Source organism: Anas platyrhynchos, chromosome 2 (genome assembly GCF_047663525.1).
Source record: "Anas platyrhynchos isolate ZD024472 breed Pekin duck chromosome 2, IASCAAS_PekinDuck_T2T, whole genome shotgun sequence".
Classification (NCBI taxonomy): domain Eukaryota; kingdom Metazoa; phylum Chordata; class Aves; order Anseriformes; family Anatidae; genus Anas; species Anas platyrhynchos.
This window is the reverse complement of record NC_092588.1, coordinates 133574441-133593427: the sequence shown is the minus strand read 5'-3', so window position 1 is coordinate 133593427 and position 18987 is coordinate 133574441. Positions and strand designations below refer to the sequence as shown.

Below are 18987 nucleotides of genomic sequence, written 5' to 3'. Positions count from 1 at the left end.
CAGAAAGCACAATATTTTAGCCATTTGAGCATGTAGTATTCTTGAATTATCCCACCAACTGGAAGTGCTCTCTGTTACCTCTATCTTTTAAAATTGAAGCCATTATAGTCAATCGTGCAAATCTACAGTTAGCCTTTCATAAAAAGTGGATTTTTGACCCACTGAACTGGAACAGCTTTCTGAGCCGTTCTTCCGTCTCTGAGAAGATACCACACAATCCACGCACGTCAGTCCGATATTGGTGTGCACCTGCAGTCAGTTGTTCAGAAGACATTGCTCATGAGTGATTAAAAAAGGTTAAAAGTTCCCAAAAAATCATGGTGTTGGCTTTGGGATTTTTTTTTGGAATGCAAACTGATCATTTAAAGAAGTGCAATAAAGCTCTACTTTTATCAAAAAGTGGCTGCCTTCACAATGGTTTATCACCTTTTATTACCTCCAGGTAACCTATTAACATCTGGAGCAAATCAGGGGAAAGCAAAAGCTTACAATGGATCCCGAGACGCCTGCATAAAATGAACTGGTTGACTCAGCACATCTCCAGGCAGTACTGCAACAGCACCAACTGGAGCATCAGCTCCCTTAGAGGCATTCACAGCAGGGAAGAGAAGCAGGAGGATGAAGTCTTCCTTTGCTAAGAGTGTCTGCTTTCACTAGGACGTGAAATATATCCATTTTGTGGTTTGAAGAAGCAACAAAGGCTTTACAGCACGTACTCTACACAAGGGTGAGATTCTGAAAAGTATCATGAACCAAACGTCATTCAGATCTATTAAGAAGACTGTCATGAGAATGACAATCACCAAAAAAAACCCAACCCAAAGACCCCACAAAACCAGGAAGTCTGGTACAAATCCTAATAAAAAGTTCAGCGTGCCTTCTCTTTTAGATGAAACATGCTATCTACTGAACAAAATCCAGTGGTTATAAGTTTGTTGCCCTATCCAAACTTCTCAACAAGGGCAGCGCAGTATTACAGATTAATCTTACTTCAATGAAAACATCACAGAGAACATGCTTCTGTCTCTGTGATTTTTCATCAATCACAGAAGATCCATGACAATCTTCACGTTTCACCCCTCTGCTGAAAATGTGCTCACTTTGTTATCCTCTTCATCTTCCCCTGCTCTGGTTGTTTGTACTCTGGTCACTTCAAAAACTACGAATGCGCTTCCTCGTGACAAACCCATACATCGTCCAATTCATCTTGTCTGTGATTTCTGACTGAGGCGAGCACATCTACTACCTCTGCTAAATATTGAAAATACTCCCCAAAAGAGTTTCTTTTTCTAGAGTACCGTAGCTCTCAGTATTTAAGATCCTGCATCCAAACTTCTCTGCTTCTTCTGCCCTCCTTGGATGTCAGGGGAAATAACATGAAATTTATACACAAAGCATTACATATTTGGCTTACAGAAAAGGTTTTGAACATTTTTTCAAGATGTAAATCCTTTAAGATATTTCTGCTGGAGAAATATATCCATAATTTCAGCTTATTGGCAATAACCTTACATTTCTTTGTTACCTTTCCTGGCATCCTTAGAAGTGAGTGACAAACTGCCAGAGCCCAAAGACCACAGGTTTGGAAAGCACTAGGCCCCAGGAGGGCACAAAAATTAAACTTGCCCCTTTTGCCCTGAAGAATAATAATAGTTAAAAAAAAAAAAAAAAAAAAAAAAAAAAAGCAGAGCACTTCGCACTTCTACCAAGACAAACATAATATGCTACCTAAAATAAAATATAACTTTATCATCTCTATACATCACAGTCACAAAGACAGTTGGGTGTTGATGCACGTGACGTGAGAACAGGCTGAGGGAACGGGGTTTTCTCAGCCTGGTGAGGGGTGGGCTAAAGGAGAACCTTGTGGCTGTCCACAACCACCCAGCAGGAGGGTGTAGGGAAGATGGAGAGGCACACAGGAAGCAAAAGAAGCAGTGGATGCAAACCAGAGCGTGGACAATCCCAACCAAGAATCAGTAACTTCTTTTTGACCATCATGATAGGCAAGCTCTGTAAGTCACTTGCTCACAGAAGCTACGGAGTCTCCATCCTCAGAGATATTTAAAACCTCCACTGGGCACAGTCCTCAGAGCAGCCTGGCCTCGCTGGCCCTGCAGTTGGCTGCCACCATCCTGTCCAACCTCAACTGTTCAGTGATGCTGTGATCATTCCTTGTTCTTTTTGCTGAAGAGAAGAGAGATGCTCAGTCTTCGGGTCTGACATCTGCTAATGGGGAACTTTAATTTAAAAAACAAACCAAAAAAAAAAAAAAGGAAGAAAACTAAAACAACAAAGATCAAACACCAAATTTCAGTTCTGGATGACTTAGGAAACTCAGTTGTATTTTCTAGACCCAATGAAACACATCTGCATGAACGGATGGAACCTCTCCTAACACTTAAAAGGACAAATTGGCTTTGTGACTAAACACGCTTTGTTTCACTTCAGATGCCTTCATGAAAGTCTGCCTAGTTATGTAACATTTCAGGCAAAAGAAAAAATAAGAGAAGCTTGCCAGTTTGACGTAAGTTTAGAAAGGAAATTATATGAAAATAATATCAAGTATACTTCAAAAGTTGTTTTGAAGAAAAATAAATATACTTACAAGTCTTCCTTACATCCTCTTTTAATTAAAACTAGCTGTAACTTGTGCAAAATCCAGTAGAAACAACAAAAAATATCAGAGACTAAACACATTTTGCACTTGTAATGCTGCTGTTGGGATCATCATATCTAGGCAACTGTCAGTTATAAACCAACAAATGCCTCGCTGTGTAGGTGTAAGCTAACACATCACTAGCTACAAATGGTTTCTAACCAATTTCAACCTGCAACGGAAAACTTGCTAAGAATTACTGAATATTGCAATTTAGCAAATGATCAAAGCTCACAGCCTCAGCAATTTAAGGTTGGTAGTTCAGATTTAGCTTTTCCTTGCTTTCCATGGTTTTGAGCGTACCAGGCTGGGCATCACTAAGCTAAGTGTTGTACAAAAATAAAAATCCAAAAAGAAGAGCCAGGTCACACCAAGCGAAGCATAAAATAGGGCAAAGCATAAAATAATCCTCTGCAACAAAAACAAGCTAGCTCACAAAGTCTGAACCTAACCCTTCGGTTAGGAAAGCAAGCGTTGTACTCCTGTAATAATTCTTAGCATATTGACAAAGAGTCAGAGCGTTATCACAGAGCAAGAAGCCCGAAGCTCATAACAATAGCTGTATATACGCATTCAAACCTCAGTGAAGAGCTACATGTTTTTATGAATTTACAAACAAGTGTTCAGGCAATTCAAGTATCAGATAAGCAAGCAGGAGTGCTTAGTAAGATGCATCATTAATTCATGTGTTCCTCTAAGAAATGTGTACTGCTATAATTAATAACAGGAGCACAGAGCCACAATAGCTGCTGTCTGCATGTAAATAGAGTTCTGTTTTGAGACAAAAACAGATGCATTGCTTGACTCTGCAGTTGTTATGCCAAACAACAACAATTTAGTGTTTGGGTTCCCCATTCCCGTTGGGTTTTCTTGCTGTCTAGGGAGCAGGGGGTATTTTTTGTTTTTGTTTTCTTTTAGTTTTTTAATGAAAGGCCAAACGTGTTTTCTCAGGGCAGCACAGCATAGCATCCATTTTGAAACAGCTTCAGGTCGAATTAGAAGACTTTAGAAGAAATAAATAAATAAATAGAAAACCACAAACTATACCACAGCTACATTTCAATAACTATGAGAGTTAGAACTTCTGTTTGTAGGGTAAATCTAGTTCAAAAGAAATCAATGAAAATCTTCAAAGCCAGGTTCAATGCTGGTCGTCAGCACAGACTTGGGCAATCATTTTTCTTTTTCTGCCTTTCCTTTATTAATGAGAAAAAATTACATCTACAATGTTCATTTTGCCCTTCATTAGGGCTGTGAGAACCCGTATATGAGAAATAAAGTTCCAGTTCACAGGTATCACTGCTGTGTTATTCACAGCTCAGAATTGTTAACTCTCATCATTTCATTTATCCATCCAAAATTAAAGATAGAGGTTAAGACAACTTAGTTTTTAAACACTGACATTTTTACCCAAGCATCTCACCTTTTTTTTAATGCCATCTAGTAAAGAATTTCAAAGGGCTTTGCTTCTTTAATGAGGCATTAAAATACAGTCATACGACAAAAAAGCAACTCTACTAAGTCTCTTAAACCCCTGGACTTACATTATCAGCTTTTATGTGCCTGTCAACACTCAACAGTAAGAAGCAATGGTTTGCTCTTTGCCTCGAATTTAAAAGCCAGCTAAACTTCCTCCCACTTTCCTGCTGAGAGCTTTAACTCCTTGCAAACTGTCAAAGCTTTGACACTTCAGCAGCAGATAAATCTACAAGGTGATGCAACGGCCAGGTGTAGTCTCAGTCAGCCACTGGCCACTAATTTACTGCTGGCCATTTCATTCATCTCCCAAAAGCAATAAACTAGAAATATTCCCCCCCACCTCCACACACACACCGCTTGCAAATCGGTTCTTTTAAATAGATGCCACCTCTGCCAAAAGAACTACATACAGTTAACTTGTAACTTGAAAGAATAGAAACATTTAAAACTGTAGAGATGTCAAGGTTTGGCTAAAATGCAAAGGACTTGCCAACCCAGAAGCTAAAGATGCAGTGTTTTGCAATAAAATATTGAATACCAAAACTTTTTACCCACAACATTTCCCTGAACATCCACAGCCGGGATGTGGCATTCAGTGTAAAAGCTCATTGATGTAAAACCCATTATTAATCTGTTTTACAAAGGTGCCAAGCTAAGCACACATGTGGAAGAATATGAATTGGATGACTTGCTTAGCAGAAAACGGGAAGTTCACAGCCAGGAAGCCCTATGCTTCGTTCAGTATAAGCTAAAATATTTACACCATTATCTCATTATACAGAAAAACAATGACTGCAAAGATAAGCCATGCTTTACAACAGTAAAATGAGATACACATTTATAAAGGGATCCTTGAGATAGTACACTTAGCAGCAGCATAGTGAAAAATGATCCTTTCCCTTTTCTCCTTTTTCTTTCACACTGTAATTCCCCAGTACATAAAACCCCTATTTAACTCTCCTAACCTTGATAAGGACTTGATCCCACTTTCATTCAAGTCAATGGAAAAAGATCTCATAATTAACCTTGCAGATGCATGTCTGAGGCACTGAGTGGCAAAGTTACAGGAGAGCATTGTAGTAACTAATTTGTGAAAATATTTGTTATTTTTTACAATAGGAAAAAAAAAAAAGCTTCTCCCTTATGACAGAAAATGTACACTAGCTTTATCTAAAGTTCATTTGGTTTTGCTGAGAACTCACAACACTGAGACAGCTCTCACATCCTTCCTACTCCAGGCATTTTCTGGGGCGGTAGCTACAAGGTACTATGCAGAAGTTACAAATGCTTTCATGATTTTAGAGTAGGGGAGGAAGGAATTAAAAAAAAGAAAAAGATATCTGAGGTTCTGCCAATGTTGGCATGCTTCTTCTTTCAAATACCTTAAATACAGCCTGGCATAAGAGTTTCTCTTATTGCTAAAAGGACTTCAATGGGCTTCAAATGCCAAACGAATCCCTTGACTCACTGTGTCGAACCCCAAGGGAAGCATTTGCCAGCAGGAAAAATATGAACGAGAACGCCAAAAGTTAAAAAGCTACGTTGGACTGATTCAGCATTCAGATCAAACAACTACAGTTCTTCCTAGATTATTAACAAGTGCTCCAAGCGACTGGGGGCTCTGACGCAGACAAGAACCTGCACATCACAGGCATTCCAGGAAGCCTGGTTTGCCTATGCTGGAACAAAACCATTGCAAAATATCTGAGCCTTCCTGATTTAAAAGCATGCCGCCTCTCGTTGTCTCTCTGTCCATAAACATGCACAAGACTGTCAGGCACAAAATACTTCCTTCAGCAAGGTTAGGATCAGCAGAAATTTATCCTGAAATTCTTTCAAATCCTTTAGAATCCATAGTAATTTTTTTAAAGCTGTTCTAACAAGTAGTATTGTACACAAGACATGTCTTTCACAAACTCAACAGACAACCAAAATAATGAAAAAACAAAACAGACACAAGAAGAGACAGTAAGTCTTCTCACCAGCCGCAACTTCAAATACAGATTTTTGGAGATGGAAGAAGGAAGATAATGATGCTTCAAGCAACCGTAACAGGAGATCTTGTCAGTTTAAATGGGCTGGAAAAGAGCTTTTTTAACTAAGCATGTAGTATATGCAGGCAATACTAGCAAAAGACAAAGGACATATGAACCATATAGGGGAAGGTAGGAAAGAGAAAGGGCCACTGTCATCCAGATTTCCTTTTATTTAAAGATGTTTAATAACCCATTAATGAAACTTGAGACATATGGATAAACCTCTTAAAATATAACAGATTAGAAATAACATTTTTATCCAATGCATGTGCTTAGGGTGAAAAAATGCCCCACACTTTTTCATGTGCAGTTCAATGTCTGAAGTTCTTGAAGCCTCCTAATTTCTGATTCTTCCAGACGTAATGGTCTTTGCCACTAGGCAGGTGGCATAGTCCTGCAGATACCAAAAACTGTCTCTGTGCTGTCTAGAAATAAATAGTCCCCACAACCATGTTTTAAACTCTCCTAAGTATGCCACACTGTCTGTGCAAACACCACACCCTCAATGCACAGCTGGATTTTCTGTGGGGTTACAATATATTTATCACTGAAAAATCTCACAGAAAAAAAAAAGCATTAAGCCTTAAAAGGAAGTCAGCTTGCAACATGGCCAATATAAACAAAAAATAATTCAGGGTAATTTCAGACTCAACGTTTGCCCAAGTCCTCTGGCAACTTTTTTGTGGTTTTACAATCGGTTCCTATAGCCACCTTTCACTGCTGTTCTGAAGACCTGCACAAACATGCTGGGGAGAAGACGAAGTGACCAGTTTTCCAGAGAAAGCCATGAAGATAACTGTGTCCTTGACTTCATATTATACACGTGGAAGTGATTAAAAAAAATCATCCAGAAAGTGGCACTTGTATAGTGCTATTACTAATCACTATATTTGCTATGGTAACAAAAGGTAAAATAGTTCGGTACAAGTAGGGATAGATAAATTAAGAGCGTGCATTGTAGACCATTCTTACCAAAAGTAACTTCTCCTTTGCCAGTCTTGTCAAACAGCTGAAAGGCTACTATGAACAATGCATCTGGAGCGCACAGGACTGATTCAAATGCCACAAACTCTTGGAAGGATATCAACCTGAAGGAGGAAGGAAAAAGCAAAAGCTATGAAACCACCTGCCTGCAGAAAAGAAAAACACAATATAACACAGATTATGCAAAAGAAGACAAAAATGTATACAAGTTGTTATCAACAGGGATTAAACCTTATCCTAAAACACCCAATCAGTGTTAGCAGCCCTTTACACTGCTAGATGGAAATGACTCGGTTGAACGAGGAGCTGTTCTGCTTAGCAAGTCACAACAGGCCATAAAATCAGCCAGGCGCTCAGTGTGGCTACTCACCTCGGCTTTAATGCCTACCTGAACTGCCCTCTGGGGGAGCCTGCCTCCCTCCAGCGCCAAGCCAGCCAGCCAGGATATGAATAACTTCCCCTGGGACTCGGGATTTAGGGCTTCTGGGAAGCAAATCCATTCAAAACCTACATGCTACCACTCACTCCTGAAGGAAAGGATTGGGGAGTGCTACCTGTTTGCTAGCACATATTAGTCACCCATGGCAGCCCTCGAGTGCTGCATGTGGAGTCACGGGTTTCAAGCAGCAGTCTGCACAGCCTGCCTCTGCCAAAGAGCACTTCAGTCAAATTCATCATCCTAGCCAGCTTCCCAAGACACCCGTGTATTAGCAGAGCACAGATAAAAGCAGAGGTGCCTTTCTTTAGGATAGCTAATAAGCAGAAATACATAATGAGGCAACTTGGCGTCGTTTCCAGCAGTAGGTTTGCTGCAGCAAAGGCCTTGAGCAGTTTTAATTTCTCCGGGTCACGCCCAGGAGTTTAAATGGAGATCAAACTCCTTTTCTTACAGGGACAAAGGCTAACCATTCTTCTGTTCGCTGCTTCTTTAATGACTGGGTTGTACAGCTCAAAATCATCTTCAAATGTGTGGCTGCAGGGCCTGCTGCCAGCCGGGGAGCTTTAGGACTGGCTCTCTCTGGGCTGCTGTGTGCCAGGGCAGCAAGCACACGGCATTAGCAGCTCCACAAGGCAGCAAATACCTGGGGAATGAAGATTTCTTTCCAAGATGCACAGAATTCATTGCAACAAATGTTAATAAACAAATTATTATTATTATACTTTAAAAACTAGCAATATCCTCAGGACTTTCACTCAAAATGGTACTGCGGCTGGTTCCACAAAAACTTCCGCTCGGTATGCAGTAACAGCAAAAAATGATGTGTTTGAAGAAAAAAGGCATTTTTTTCATCCCATCATGTTACGATGACCCAGGACTGTACACCCATTCCCAGTCACCCTGTCTCAAGGGAATTATTTTTTAAGTCACAGAGAAGCGTGCTTGCTGTCAGCAACTAAACAGCCACAGAGTACCATGAGCTGATTTCCATGAAGAACATGAAAATAAGAGGATGAACAGAAGAGTACTATTAAAAAAAACCAACAACGTAATATAGAAAAAAAGCTGTTCTACTTTACCTCCCTCAATACGCACACACTAAATAAAAGTGAAAATAAAAGCGTATGTAGAGTCAGAAATACTCTAACAAATAATTAGCTTTGGAAACTTGCCACCATAAGTAATTATGTAGCAAGAAAAATAAATAAAAAGAAACCTCCTCAGGTACTCTTAATATTAAACTCACAAGTGATGATGCCAATAAACATACGAGCAGGCCTTAAGTTTTACTGGCAAAGAAGCCAGTGACCTGCAACATGAGTGCACGTTATCACATGGGCAGGCTGCAAAGTCATTTGTTTCAAGTTCCTGAGGAGCTCTCGGTACCACCGAGTATGAAACCCAGAACGTGCTGCAGATACTCAGTCTTTAAAAGGCAGAAAATTTCCATCTCTCCCAAACCAAAAGGCTTAAAAAAAAAAAAAAAAAAAAAAAAGCAATACTCAATTTAACTTTAAACCTACACATCACAACCTACTTAGTTTTGCATTTACACATATTTGTTGTTACTGTGTGACTTTGAGGTTATAAAAGCTCATTATGATCCATTATTATTTGTTACGTACCTGACAACTTCCACAACAGCAAACAGCTACAAAGCACTGAATGCTTCTGTCCCAAATATTATAAAGCCCAGACAGAAGGAACAAAATAGCAGGCAACGAGACTCTTGAATAGGATTGTTTAGAATTGAAACTACCTGCCAACACCGACTTGATACAGCTGCTGTTTGTACGAAACAACAACCAACCTATGTCCTTATCAAGGGATCCCAACATGTGCAGCAGTGGTGACACAGCGCCCTTCCCAGCAGAATCCCAACGCCACGCTACGAGCACATCCTGTGCCACTACGCCGGGATTCGATGAGGACTCCAGCACTGCTGCAATATTTGATACTGGCAGAAGCATTCTTTGTCAGTCCTGGCAAGTAATAAACCCCCCTAATAAGTCAGAGAGAGATGATGAAAATAACCCCGTATCCATTTTTAAAAACAATTATTCATAGCCCTAGGAAGATTAAAAGTGTACAAATTGTGTGGTTCTTGCCAGACTATTAAAGAAGAGACATTAATATCTGCTGTGCCAGCTGAATTCAAATTAACCCAATTTTTACATGTTAATTAAACCAGCTATTTTCTTCTTATTGTATTTTTGCTCCCTAAGTAGACTAGCCTGCTAGTGATTCCCAACAGATCTATTCTAACAACAATGACGTATTCATTTACTTCTATTATGACCATACAATACAGTAACTGAGCAGTAATTTTTCACAGTCAATTACACGTGTGATTCTTAATGCTTAAAGATGCTGAAATAATGTGTACTACATAGCCATATGCTCACTTCTCTATACTGCACAAGGGTAGTTGCCTGGGTAACACATTTTCTCTGTGGTTTAGCATCACCCTTTTGGGTTTAGCATAACCCTTTGCTGAATATCATTAGGTGTCATTAAACAGCACATATTAACACGGACTTCAATATACTACTTAAGAGTTATTTTATCTACCTAAACAAGTGCTCATTTATGTTACAAAAGCAGAGAAAAGCCTAGCGATTGTAACAGCGCAAAGAGAGGAAGCTGAAATGTTTACAAAAAATTTACTTTGGTGTTAAAGACATCCTACCCAACTGGTTAAGTCTTTCTTCACCTTCATGACCTCATTAACAGTGCCAACATTGCACAATTTATTCAGGAAGACTGAAAGACTGATATTTTAAAAACATCCACACACAAGAGTTACAAGCCAAAAACAACAACTGTGTATGGGGCAACACAACTGCTATTTATTACTCTCTCCTTTCTTCCAAACTTCACTGGCACTTGTGCCCATAGTACCTGGGCACCACGCAGGTGTAATCCTTTTCCACCAGAGGAAGTCTGCACGTAGCCATATAAAGAAAAAAAAGCCACTACCCACCACAATAATACATACAAATGCAATGATGAAGAGGTTTCTTCAGAAATCAATGCATATGTTTCTACTGTATCAGCAATTTGAACATGATAACATAATAGGACATAAATTGAAGCTACATCTATTATTTTATGCTGCAACCTAGGTAAACTAAGTATAGTGTAAATTGGTACATTAGAGAATAAATTTATATCCAATAATAATGGAAAATGCTGGCACTTCCAAGTGTTATTCTTGAACAGTTTGTCCTTTCTAAAAATAAAACGTATAATGTTTCTCAGTAAAGTGTTAGTTACTACAGTCCAAACAGAGATGCGGAGTAAATACTTATTCTGTTAGACAGATATTTAAAAGTACAGCAAAAGGCTGAAAAGCAATATGTTACAGCAGGCAAGATGGAAAATGCCTGGCCTGTTCCTGATAGGCCTTGAGAAAGCCACAGCATTTCAGGTAAGTTTCTAGTCCAGCTGAAGCCAAGTGAAGCATTACATTAAAAGTAAATTTTCCTAAAAAATCCGAATTTTTACACAAAGCAAAACTAGGAATGAGAAGCTTAAGATCTGGAACTAAGCAAGACTCTCAAATCTGCTTCATACAAGCTACAGCCACACGACAAGACTTTCAGAACCTGTGTGATTACAGTTCCACTACTTTGAAATGCTTCTCTGGACATCAGCAAGAAAGGTATTCCCTTTTCTTAAAGGAAACCTTAAAAAGATGCCCCAGTAAGAGGCAAGAAGATAAACCCACCTCCAAATATTGCTGTGCCCTGACTTGAGATGGAGACAAGCCTTGCTCCCATGGCAACAGATACTCACAGAACCCGAGCCTGCCTTTGAGAGGTCTCGTGTCTTTGTCACGCCGACAGCAAATCCTGTAGGCACTGTCAGATCCTTAACTCCTGGCAGTGCAGGAACTGTGCTACAGCTACACAAGAGATTTTGTCCATGGCAACCACAGCGAGATCACGTGTAAAAGATACTGTTCTCTGCTTGTGATTTTCTCTTTCTTGTTCAGGTCTCTGAGGAAAAATATGCAAGAAGCAAATTCCCAGCGTTGTGTCCATTTCATCTGCCTCTTCTGCTCTACACCGCCCTTACACCACACAGAATTTACAGAATCTGCTAAACGCTGATCATTTGCTAAGTAATCCTATCTGGATGAGAGATGAAATGAAGCATAAAGTTCATTTCCATGTCCATCGTTCACCCTGAGGACTTCTTCAGCTCTGGAGTAAGCCACCCTCCACCAATCTGTGCGCTCTCCTAATGAGTCTGTAGGTCTCATGATGTCTGTCTGCCCTTCACCCACCTGAGTTACAGCCTTCAGTATTTCTCACCGACTACACTTGGTATCTATACGCAACTTCTCACCAGAATCCAAAGGAGTTAAAACCATATTAACAAGGCCAGGAGCAACCCTGGTGGTTCTGGGCTCAGACTCTGCTCCTTCAGAACAAAAACAGAGATCCCCTACAGTGCAAATACGTTTACAGAAATACTGTAGCAGTATTTTCAGTACTGTGCTACTTTAAGCCATTAACACTAGAACAAAATTAATTTGTCATTGCTATTGCAAGCCACTTCTTTTTTTCTACTAGAAATAAAGCCAAAGTATTGAGCAGACTCTAATGACCTTAGCACTGACCAGCCTCACAAAAGCAGTTTTGTACTTCACTTTGAAACCAGGATCTCTGGACTGCCAAGTTGGAAAGAATTCAAGAGAAGACCAATAGGTCCTGTTGACATTCTTATGGGATTTCATTCTAGCAACCAGAAAGCAAGTTGTCCCAGCTTCCAATGATCACTCTAAGAAGTACTTTACGCCCCATCACCACAAGGTACAAACGTCTGGCCACATGGCAAAAAAAAATAATAATGCTACAGTGCCAGATTAGAAAGATGAACGCTAATTACTTTCTGAACTTGCTCCATTCTTTTACATAATAGTGCAGCAGCTAAGTAAGAAGATGGCCTGAATACCAGAAGGGACTCTTCCGAAATGGTGGTAGGAGCATGCAGTCCACTGTCACTGCAGGCTGGACTTCCAAAACAATCCTTACCCATGGCAGAAAGTGGCAATTAGAAGCTTCAATACTACACTACAAAAACGCAAAACTCTTGCAGGATCACACCAAATTACAAAATCCCAACGTGTCAACAAGTTCGCATAGGTTACAGCTTTCTATTTTGCTCATTCTGACACCATCTTCTGCTTGTGGAGGTCCAAATTACAAGGCATGTATCATACTCACAATCATCTTACTACAAGATGATTTTGAATCTGTGCAATCCAGAAAATGCAGTTTTTACAGACATCAAACCAAAGGAAGAAATCTGAAAAAAGGCTTAACATTTTCTGTCAAACACTATCTGAAGCCACCACTTTCTTGCTGCCATTATGCCAACATCACCAACGTGACCTTTTACAGAATTCTTTTGCCATGGATAACAATAATTACATTGACTTCTCTACGAGGTTTAAGGTGCGCAGCTGCCAAATACCTGAGGCTGCCTGAGCAGAAAAGAGAACAGAGGAACTATTTTAAAAGTTCTCAGTTACGCGTGCATCTGTTCCCTAGGAAGCCTGCATTCTCTAGTCATGCTTTATTTATCTCCCATTTTACTCTCTGCAACCACTGATATGAGTCATGCCTGAAGTTTTCTGGTTTCTAAAAACATCACAACTACAGACTTTAAGTCCATAGCTAATTATTCTAAAGTTTCTCTAAAGATACTTTAAAGGCAGGGTTCAAAAAATGCATTCATATGGGCGAAGAGACAGCTTGCCTGGGCAGGTACCAGAAGCAAAGGCTAGAGTTTCATTAAAGAAGGGGGAGGAAGATGGAGGGGTAGCTAATCTTGCCTATTGGCGAAGTCAGCCTTTCAAATGCAAGCCACGTGCAACCAACTTCACTGCTGTCTTCCCATGTTTGCAAGGTGGCTCACTAAATATTGCTGTTGTTCCTCCTCCCTCTTGAGGAAAAGCAATGGCAAAACCCTTTAACAATGCTATGTCAAACCAAAGTGGAGGCATTTGTTTTCCTACAATCTCTTCCTGCATCATCTAAACTTGTTTTTGATTGCTATTTGAATGTGTTTGTGACAAATACATGAAATAAACAGAGACAGAAAGACTCATGGACAGAAAGGAAAGCAGAAGTTATGGGAACCAGCCAACAAACATGAAAGGTTCAATGAATGAAAAATACACAGTGGACAGAAAATGGTTTGTTCAGCGAAATGCTACAGGCAGCCCAAAACATTGTTTCTACTTCTTCCACTTTAAAGATGCTGTAACCCTTTGTGTATTTGTAGGCAAACAAACATCAAAACAAAATAAACGAAACAAAACAAACAAAAACAAGACCCACCAGCCTTGTTCTGGAAGGAATGGTTTTACATTTTATAAATGAATGACAAAGAGAAAGAAAACAAACAAACAGACAGAAACCTTACCCATCTTTTGTCTGATCCACCACTCCCGCCAGGAGCTGTACCGTGTTTGCATTAGGCACACCATCTCCAATTATCTTCAGGTACCGAGTGACAAAGTCATTAGGAGACATGAAGAATTCTCCATTCTTCTCCACGCTTGCATACTGTTAAATGAATACAACATCTGGTGACTCAAATGCATCTTTCTCCAGGCACTTTTATTGCCACTATCCACAGCACCCAACCAGCCCCAGGCTTACAGCAGATAAAGACCGTTCTGCTACGAAGAACCTAAAATCTGCACCAAAGCAGGACAGACTAAGCGGGGAACGCTAAAACAGCCAAAGGCTCTGCTTCCCAGCCAGGTGAGTGTCAGCTATGTGATTATTTATTTATCGTCTCAACAATTTCACCATGTTTAGTCTAGAAACAGTTCACACTCCAGTATGGATTGGTTTTGTTGTTAGTGGTGGGTTTTTTGAAGTAGAACAAGAAACACACATGCATTTGCAGACATGCCTATGGCACTTTAGGACCACTGAAAATGTAACAACTATGGGATACTCCACTGTATTTTAGTCATCTGAAACAACTCCTTTGTGCAGCCATTCCATTTTGGCATGAAAAGACGCCAAAATGTCAGGTTACACCTGACAAAATGACTTTGCCGTGCTAGTGGAGTAAACGATCCCACAAGAGCGTCCACCTGGGGGTGCTGTTTTGGAGCAACTCCAGCACACCAAATTCAGCCGCAGCTAGTCCCTAAGCAAAGGAAAACCTACAGCTACTCCTCCTTGGTTGAGCTGCTGAAAGAAAGGAGGTCAGAGAATAGTGATTTGCAGAAAAACATACAGCAAGAAATGGCAGTTTAGCACAATGCACAAATAAGCAGAGGGATCTGAGACCTCACCAAACACTGCTGGCACACAGTATCCAACGCCAGGTACTGGCAGACTGCTCCAGATACAGTGTTCAATATATCCAAGAGTATTTGCTCCTAAGGGAGGCTTCCAGTAACAAGTTACATATTCATTTTCCTTGATACTAAAATATTTTGAAGATAATGCATAAATAAAATTGCCTTTTGTACCACTCTTAGCCTGATTCCTCAGCCTTCCCTCAAACTTTAAAGCTCTCACGTTCTGCAGAAGAGCAAACTTGAAATCAACCCTAAATATTTTTTTTAAGGAAGGGAAAAAAATAAGGACAACAACTAAAACAAAAGAAGAAAGGTAAGGTAATCTAAAAACATTAGCAGAACTGTTTGTTAGCTTCAAGGGAAAGGTCTATCCCAGGATAACAAACAAGCACAGAAAACAGGAAAGTAACTTGTTAATTCCTCTAGCATTTTTAAGGTAGGATAATATCCATTTTTGAAGCTCCCCACAGAGCATTATCCACACCGAAGTAATAAATAAATTAGTTGCCTATTGATATTTTGTAGCATGCTTCAAAGACGTGTTTTGTTTTACATTGCTGTGCCTCTGCTAAGGGAAGGAAACTGCCAGTTTTCATTTCGCAGAGCCACGCTGGTGCCTGCCGAGTGCCGTGAGACCTGCAGTAGGCATACAACTCTCAGAGGGATGCCAAAGTGTAACAGTAAGTAGATTATTTTCTTCCAGTGCTATATAAATACAGTCTTCAGGTACGGCAATATCTTCAAGGATCAAGGCTTCAGAGAAGCAAGCCCAAACAACACGTAACTTGCTTTGGCATCTATATATTGGTTAGCATTTAGGGACACACGTTTCAATAGGCGCTGTTCATAAGACAAGCTTTCTAGGTGATACACTGTAAGGAATTTTCAATTGTATACTTTTACAAGAACTAGCAGATCAATTGATTTCAATGTAATCATCTGCAGGAAGACAGAATCTTTCAGAAACCCAGCTTCAAAAACTTTTAACACAGCTGCTATTGAGAAACAAATCAAATAAGTCAGACAGTCTATGCTTCTATATTTCATTTTTTTCTTCCAGGCTAACCCCCTGCTAGGGCACTCAATAACAGAAAACAGCACAAGGTTTCAGTGTCCCCCTGTTTCTTGTCATTGTGATTTACTCAAGTGTATTTGAAATCCAATCACGTTCTCTATACTACATATAGAAAATGACCTTGGAAAATGTCAGCTTGATCACTTTCACTAAAATCTAATCTCTTAGGGGTTATGGTAGAAGACTTTGAAAAACTAAGCTTACTCTTGGAAATTATCATAACAAAAAGAGAAAAAACATCAATTCTATTGGTTTTGGAGGAGAGACATTAAAAAAAATGGTTCTTTACAATTGTATTTTTCCTCACTTTGGCAATTATACCCACAGAGAATTTGATATTATACAATAGTACTTAATGGCTTTTTGGTAACTTATTTCCATACATTTTAGATACTCAAGTATTAACCAGTTCAACCCCATTTTAAGTAAGATTTGCAAACATTTTATTGGGATTTTGATATATTTAAAATAATGGAAGCTTATTGTAATCAACTGCATTGAAACTGCTAGCCTCATCTTTATTTCTACACAGTGGGCACCGTTCCTATCAGGGAATCTTACTTTCTAACTCGTAATTGAAGTAGAAAAATGGCTGTCAAGTTATTTTACAAGTGAAGATCCCACACTCTGCAGAAGCCACTGTATTGGCTTCACCATTCATCTGAAGCAGTTTAATTAATGCTCTGGACATAGCTTGCCTGTAAAGCACAATCCAACATACCTCACTCATTCATCCTTCCTTCTTGGTGAATAGCATGACAATTTCTGTACTGCACTGAACAAAATGTGTACTTTATTACTGTGCTCACTGAGACCCCTACTTTTCAGAGAAAACTAGAAAGACGCTTATCCCCTTCCTCAATGCTGCCATCTTCTTGAGTCAGCAGTCTACCTCCTGTCTGCCTTTTATGTTGCCTTGGTCTTGCTGTTCCAGTACTGACCTAGGAAAATCCCATTCTTTTTAAAGAGTCTTTTCAGTCTGACAGATAGCAGTTCCAGGGCTTAATAAGTTAAATCTTGGCTTTCCCAACTGCAAATCTAATTTCAGAGCTATAAATACGGATAGTATATGATAAATCTATAAATACTGACAATATACATAGTGACACCTACACATACTGTTAATAATAGATCACAAGGGCCAATGGAAAACATGCCAAGAAGTACAGGGAGACTGAAATATGACATTGGAGAGATGGAAGGAGGAGGGTAGAACTCAGAAAGATGTCAGCTCTCTTAGGCACTTAAGTCTTTCATAAAAAATAAAAAATAAAATCAGATTTAAGAGCTCCCTGCAGCACTGCGGCACTTACCTCACGTACGTATTCTTACCCCAACTTCTGCATTTTTCTTCATATCAGAGTACCGAACTATTCTAGGCACTGTACTTATAAATCTTCATAGGGTTAGGAATATTTCTTTAAATTTAGGAAATGGGTCAAAGAAAGCCATATACCAGCAAAACCTTGTAGCACACTTCTCCAAGTAGACAAAGCGAGCACACGACATTTAATCACTTGCATACATCTATAGCAGGTCAACACAGAAGGGATTTTAATTAAAAAATAAATAGGGCCACCACTTCAAAAGGTGATCTTCCCAACACTTCTACAGACTACAGAAGCAGGAATAACCCTGACTGAGGGAAGACAGCAGGGATGGGAGAAGAACATTTACCAAATGGTCTAACAGCAAGGTGTCTACACTAACATTTTACCACGTGTAGGAACAATACTGAAACTCCCACCCCATTCTCTGAACAATGCATTTTTTTTCTCTAAGATAGTAATACTTCTTCTGAGTCAATACAATAATCACTCAGGAATGTATCTGACTTCTTGGTGAGCATTGTTCAATTCTGATAATGGTATTTAAGTCTAACATGGTAATAATACAGTGAATGATTAATGGTTGGAAAAACTATCAAGAGTTGTATGCGGCAATAAAGGAGCAAAAGATATGAAAAATTTAAGCAGAAAGAGTAAAATATTTACTTTATACATACCTTCAAAAATATTGTTTTCAACTCAGCTGGATCAGCTCTCTTGGTTAGAGCCACCTACAAGTAAATACAATTATATTAATATCCATAATTTATAGAAAAGATGTCAAAGTGTCATTTAAAAGAAAGAATTCAAACAACAGAATGAGTGATGAAAATAAATGTTCACCTTAGATAAATTAGGCACTGCTTTAGCTGGTCATATTTATTTTACTCATTTCAGTTATAATAAATTATTCAAAATTTTTGTTGTAGCTGCTTCCCTTCTGCAGCCCTGCAATTCTTAAACAAACACATGTTAATAAGTCATATAGATAATCCAAGCATCAAATCTTTTCAACACCCCTCTCTGCTGAAATTCAGCATTACACCATCTTTACCATATAGCTTCTTATGCTTCCAGCGTCCTTCATCTAAGAACTTCAGAGTACCACATGCAGCCCCCAGCTGACAGATGGCAAGAATAAAATACTCAGACTTACTAACCTGTCCAGGAAAGCAGCTCCCTAGAAGACTGAATTCCAACATAATTATTTGTTTTATTAGTACACCCACCTAGTACTTCCAACCTTTTAAAGTATTTAAACTTACAGTGTAGACATTTTTGACACGGTAAAGTCAGAAACCGCGTCTAGATTTTCTGTAGATCAGACAAGCAGTCACTTACAACTAAAACACAAAATAATTAGAAAGGTTTTGCTGGCGTGTGTGTGTTTTGTTTTTGTCTTCCCAAAACAATCAATTAAAGAATATTGTATATGCACTATGGAGTAAGCCTAACAGGCTTATTTTCTTCATGTACATACCACGCCATCCATTTGCTGGTTTTGGCAGTAAGTAGATTCATCCTTTCAGTCTGTGCCTGCTATAGAGTTTCCCATTCTTTCTTCAAGATAACTTGATAAAACCTTGCTTGCCAACATAAAAACCATCATCTGACAGTCAACTCAGCACATCAATCTATTTCTAAGCCAAAA

General features: G+C 39.3%; 1 protein-coding gene across 4 annotated transcripts in view; it reads right to left on the bottom strand.

The window, feature by feature from the left end:
- SLC25A13 (solute carrier family 25 member 13) overlaps positions 1-18987 on the bottom strand; it is a 97794-nt gene that overhangs the window by 56911 nt on the left and 21896 nt on the right. For 3 of the 4 annotated variants that reach the window (XM_027450822.3, XM_027450821.3, XM_027450820.3), the window contains 3 exons: positions 18014-18067; positions 14036-14178; positions 7147-7262 (listed from right to left, as the gene is read on the bottom strand). In XM_027450822.3, coding sequence (XP_027306623.1) covers positions 7147-7262; positions 14036-14178; positions 18014-18067 — 313 coding nt within the window. Of the gene's footprint in view, positions 1-7146; positions 7263-14035; positions 14179-18013; positions 18068-18816; positions 18844-18987 lie in introns of those variants that run through there. The other variant, XM_005010943.6, reaches the window with a different exon arrangement.